General features: G+C 45.7%; 1 protein-coding gene across 1 annotated transcript; it reads right to left on the bottom strand.

The window, feature by feature from the left end:
* Positions 1-689: 689 nt before the first annotated feature.
* Positions 690-4,972, bottom strand: LOC104463240 (T-cell surface glycoprotein CD4-like). Its single transcript, XM_010075480.1, has 8 exons — positions 4,936-4,972; positions 3,103-3,258; positions 2,874-3,017; positions 2,356-2,631; positions 1,573-1,935; positions 1,210-1,452; positions 1,001-1,119; positions 690-761 (listed from the first exon to the last, which is right to left on the bottom strand). The coding sequence occupies exons 1-8, from the start codon at positions 4,970-4,972 to the stop codon at positions 690-692; spliced, it is 1,410 nt and encodes a 469-aa protein (XP_010073782.1).
* Positions 4,973-5,582: the final 610 nt, after the last annotated feature.

Genomic DNA, 5,582 nt, shown 5'->3' on the forward strand with positions numbered 1-5,582 from the left:
GCTGCTAGTGTTTATTCACAGCTGCTTATGATGCTTGATATCATATAACCTTAAAGACCTGGAAAAAAGGTAGCTTCTCTGCTGAGAAATCCTTGCTCCCATGAACAGGGCCAGGACATGATAGTGTATTTCATATCACTCAAGGCTTTTGGGAGAGGGCATGGTTCACAGTGAGCTGTGGTTTTCTCCTCTTTTTCCTTGCTCCCAGGAGGATTATTGGCAATTTTCTCAAACTGCAGTCCAGCACTGTGCTAGCAGAGCTGGAATCACATTATGGACATAATGGATTTTTAAAAATTGGGTTTGATCCTTGAGCTTGGTTGTGTGCCTTCCACCTCCACAACCTTGATATCCAGGTTCCAGATCCATGGTGGAACCCATCAAAGGACTCTGGAGCTCCTGCCTGGGTTTGGCCAACATCTCTCAACATCAAAGTAATTCGAGTGAAACCTCTGCTCAAAAGTTTCCCAGCACAGTGCTATCATGGGTTTGGGGCATAACAGAAAATTCATTAAACACAGCTCATAACTCTTAAACATGACTCAACAGAAGTAACAGCTGAAAATGCTGAAATGCAGTTGTACTGTAGCATCAAGCAGGCTCAAGAACCATTTTTCCACACTTGGCCATCAAGTCTTGTCTGTCTTGAAACCAGAGTCTTTGCCCATTTCAGATACCCTCATTGTCACTTACTGTTGACACTGACATGTCTTGTTTTCCAGCAAGTATTGTCTTGCTCGTGCCATCCTTTTTGCCCGTTGCTGCCAGAAGAGAAGGGATAAGTAACAGTTGGATATTTTTATGCTCCAAATGCTTTCCTCTGAAGTGGTAGTAAACTACTGTCTGACATGTGCAGACTGTCCATCTCTAACCATTTGCTTTGAGTCTAGAAACTGACCCTTTATCTGCTCTGCCCCACACCCAGACAGAGAAAGAGACTACTCCTATGGTCTGGGGACACTGTCATCTCTTCACCTTTCAGAGGGACCAGGGCACTTACCCTTTTCCGCTGCCAGCTTATACTACTGATGATGCACAGGCATGCAAGGCCAAACACCAACACACTGCCTCCAACACATGAGCCAATTATTGCGTAGCTAATCCAAAGAGGAGCTTCCTCTGTGGAAGGAGAAAAGCATTCAGAGACAGATACTAAGAGAATTTTAACACTTTTGGGTGGAAGCAGGGACATGATGCTAATTTCCATACCCACGAGGTAATTAAGGCTGATCTTCATGTCATTGTCTTCTACAAGGTGACAATTCCACAGCCCTGCAGCACTGACATTCACCTCCAGCTTTGCTTCATGCTGCTTTGACTCCTTGACATCCCTCTTAGTCCCATTCACGCGTTCCCAGCGCAAGTGGGCGTTGGATGGGAGTGGGCTAGAGACCTGGCAGGTTAGGGTCATCTCGGCTCCTCTGGGGAGTGGCCCAACAGGGTTAGCTGAGACTGTAAAGGTATGAAAAGGACATGTGAGTGAGAGGATTGGGAAGATGGGTCCACCCACACTCTTGTGGCTTCCAGATATCTGCATCTCTTCATCTCTTGACCCACTTCTCTTTCTCTCACCTTTCATCACCACCAGCTCAATCTTGCTCCACGTGTATTTTCTGTTGTACGCCAGCTGGCACTCGTACTGCCCAGAGTGGTTGAAATGGACTTTGGGGAGTTTCACTTCTATGGTGCTTTCAGGTTTGCTTTCAGGTATCTCAAACCGAAAGTGGCTACTTTTTTTGGTCTCATGCTGCTCTCCCTGTGCTGTGACATTGAAATCAAGTAGCTCATAAGTGGTTGCACTTCCCTGTTGTTTCCAGTTCAGTTGTCCTGTGAAACGTTCTTTCCATTTTATCTTCTGGAAGTTCAGACGCCATGACAAGATGACAGTGCTATCAGCAATTGCATACTTTTTTTCCAGGTCTGGATTCTGAAAACCTGAATTCAGAAGAGACAAGGAATACAGAAGCATGGAAAGCCATGGCTACACTTTCCCATGTCCACCCTTGATCTAGAGAGATGCACGCTGTGCTCAGTTGAAAGATGACTTGGAGAAGAGCCATGAGATACCCCAGGAAGGATAAACAGTTAGTGTCTGAGAATAGGTTTCAATAGCCGAGTCTCCCAAGCTCACCAGAGCTGATAATAACAGACCCCAAGGAGATGGGAATCTTTTAGGGCAAGTTTAGAGAGGAAAATGGGAGCAAGTGTGGGATAGAGCCCAGGCAGCAGAGCAATCCCCAAGCTTCAGTATTGGAAGCTCTACAGCACCATTGCTCAGGATGCTGGAAAGTAAAAGCTCAGCTCATGAGCTGATTCCAGAGCCTGCATGTGAGTTGCGTTTTTGTTGTCACATACCTAATACCTTTAGATCAAAGGAGATGTTCTGATTAATCAATGGCAATTCTGAATGGACATGACACATCCAGGTTCCACTGTCTGTAGCCTCCAGTTTCTTTAAATTCAGTATGTATTTTTGACGAGTCTTGTCTTGTATGAGTTTTGGTCTTTCTACATTATTGTTACTGTTAAACAATGTGATGTGGAGACTGGGTAGAGGATGGGATGAGTTTTGCATTAAAGTCAGCTCAGGAACTTCGTTTGGGAGGAAATGCCCATTTAAAGAGATTGTCACTGTAAACAGAAAAAGTGCAGCCAGTAAGTCAACTCCTCTTCCCGCAAGAGAGGGACAAGTGTCACAGCAAAGAGAATACGGAGACTTTGTGCCCTGAAGATGGAGGAGAAATTAACTATGATAGACCAGACCAGAAGAAATCACAGGTGGATAAAGAATCCCAGCAGAAATGTCTCTCCAAGCTCTACAGTCTCCTTCCCCCCCTCACCTCCTAATGGATAAAAGCCCTCTAATCACTCACATTGAAAGACATGCAGTGAGATACTGACTGTGTGAGAGTCATATTCACAGGTGTAGATGCCAGCATCAGAGAGCCTTAAGTCCGACACCTTCAGCTGTTTACTGTTGGGTATGATTTCAGATCGATCGGTCATGGTAGCTTTGCCTTTTGAAAAAATATGCTTGGTTAGGAGGGAAGAGGTTTCTCAGCCATTTACTGGGGAGGAGGGGTGATGAATTGGAAGCCTTACCTTTAAAATAGCCAGTTGTAAACGACCTTATAAGAACCTTGTAGTACTTCCAGGTCACAGCTGTGTGAGGAGGTAAGCCTCTGCAGTTCAGGATCACCGTCTGTCCTGCGACACCAGTCTGTAGTTCATTTTGCTGAGCCATAATGGGGTTCAGACCTGAAAGTCAATATCCACCCAAAAAGGCATACATTCAGTTTCTGAAGGCTGGCTCAGTGAATACTTCCCATCCCTCTAGAAAGATGCAGATACTTTTCCTCCCTTTCACAGATACTGGGAAGATTAGCATCAATTTCTGAGTTTTTCACTCCTTTTTCTCATCAATCAAGCCCTTGTTTTTTCAGGTCCGTAGCTTCCCTCCCCTCCACTTTGGGCTCTACCTGGCTAATGGCTGTTCTGTTTCACATACATTTGGAAAATGGGAAAATGCCAGTGGTTGTGGTGAATCATAACTGACAATTCTGAGATGTCAACAGTTTTGCTGAAACAACATTTTTCCACTGGACAAGATTTTGTTGTTCTGCTGGTAGCAAAGGCAGTACAGCATACGCCAGCCCTCCTTCACTCACCAGTCAAGACTCGAGGCAGCACTGGCAAATTTGCTGAACTGTTCTTCCAGTTTTTGCATGGAGCAAGACTGAAAGCCCAGGAAAATGAAAGGATAAAGTAAAAAAGAAAGGCAGCTGGCCTAACATCAGTAAAAGAAGTAGGATGTATAATATTGAAGAAACCTTATGAGTGGTTTCTTGGAAGAACTACTTCCTTTCCTTCACTGTAAGGAGGATATCTGCAGGAAACCATAAGAAGGAGATGGAGTTGCCAGAGGTACGTTTAGGAATAAGGGGGTTGTGATCTCCTGCCTCACTGCTGGTAAGCTCTCAGAGCTGCCTAACCTGCAGATCCCCCAGGTGACCCTAGTACTGGAGAGCCATAGAAAAGCAAAATTAAAAGTTTACATGAGTTTAAGGGAGGGTTTCCCACAAATTACATATTCTTCCAAAAGCATAGGTAATTTGCAACATTGCCAATACAGGTTTTCAATAATTATACAGGGGACCACCAAAAATTATGCACTTGTCTTAAACTGTGGAATTATAAATGCTATTAATAAGAGATGGTATCTTTGGCTTTGCTTTTTGTGCTAGGATACATTATAGAGTTCAGTTTTTTCCTCTGCAACCAGAGGAATCACAGCTGAGTATTTGAGAAATGCAGGCTTGGCCTTATTCTGTTGTTGCCTTCCTTTCTTGGAAAATGAGCACTAAAAAGTCCACCAAATCTTATAACATTAGCAGTCAAACTGAGCAAGCCAGTATCATCACATTTGTAAAGGCTGTGATGAGAAGCACACAAGTTTTTGCCCAGGCAGGTGGAGGCAGTGTGGAGGGCAATATTTTCCAGTCTGTCCTCAGTGTGCACCCTGGCTCTCACAAGTACTCCCCTCCTGCGTCTCTACAGGGCATCTCCCCAGACTTGGTGAGGCTCCAGACACCCTGTTTTTGGCAGGCAGGCTCGGAACAACCTCAGTAACAAAGCTTGAGCTATCCATGCTGCCTCTGAAATAATAGGGCACGGATGTAGGGAGCCCCTCAGCTTCTAGCCCCAATGTCTCTATCTGCACTGCATGGCCCCACAGAGAGCTGCTGGGCAGTGCAGGGGTGGACCAGGCAAAGGAAGAAGGCAGCTGTCACAGCTGTTTTGCTGGAACGAGCCTGCTCTAAACCATGCGAGGTCTGTTATGTGGCAAATAGGGAGGAGCCTAAAAGCACCCCAAATGTTGTGAGGCTTGTGAAAAGGCTGTAAGAACCAGAAGGGTTTGCTGAGCCAAGGACTCACCCAGATGCAGCACCAAGAAGACGGCAAGCGTGCTCATCGCCACTGTCCTGCATGAATCCATCGCTGCCAGAGCGCGTGTGCCTGCTGGGGACTGTAGGGCTGGAAATGCTGTCACTGCTGATGCTATCCTGGAAGACCCAAATGTTCTGTTAATAATGGTTAATTTTGGACCTTGGTGGAAGGGGCTTATGTTTGCAGTCAGTACCCACCATCCTTCAGTGCAACAAAGTGCAAACTCAGGGGTAAAGTCACCAGAGCCCTGTGATCCAGCTGCAGTGTTCCCCCTGGAGTTTGGTATTAAACATTTCATTTTACTCATCCTTAGGTTTCCGGCATTCATTGGACCGCAGGTGTTTATATTGCCAAGAGTTCTGTGCTTTTTCACTTCTCTATGGTGGGTTATCATCGCTCTTGCAGTGATTAAGGCTAAACACATACAGGGCTTTTGTTAGCAAGCGCACAGCCAGCAGGCTGAGGGAAGTGGTTATTTACCTCTACTCGGCACACCTGAAGTCTCATCTAGAATACAGGATCCAGTTTTGGGCCCCCAGTAAAAGACAGATGCCAACAAGCTGGACACAGTCCAATGGAGGACTACTGGGATGGTGAGGAGGCTGGAGCACATGATATACTCGGAGACAGAAAGC

Source organism: Pterocles gutturalis, unplaced genomic scaffold (genome assembly GCF_000699245.1).
Source record: "Pterocles gutturalis isolate BGI_N339 unplaced genomic scaffold, ASM69924v1 scaffold29047, whole genome shotgun sequence".
Classification (NCBI taxonomy): domain Eukaryota; kingdom Metazoa; phylum Chordata; class Aves; order Pterocliformes; family Pteroclidae; genus Pterocles; species Pterocles gutturalis.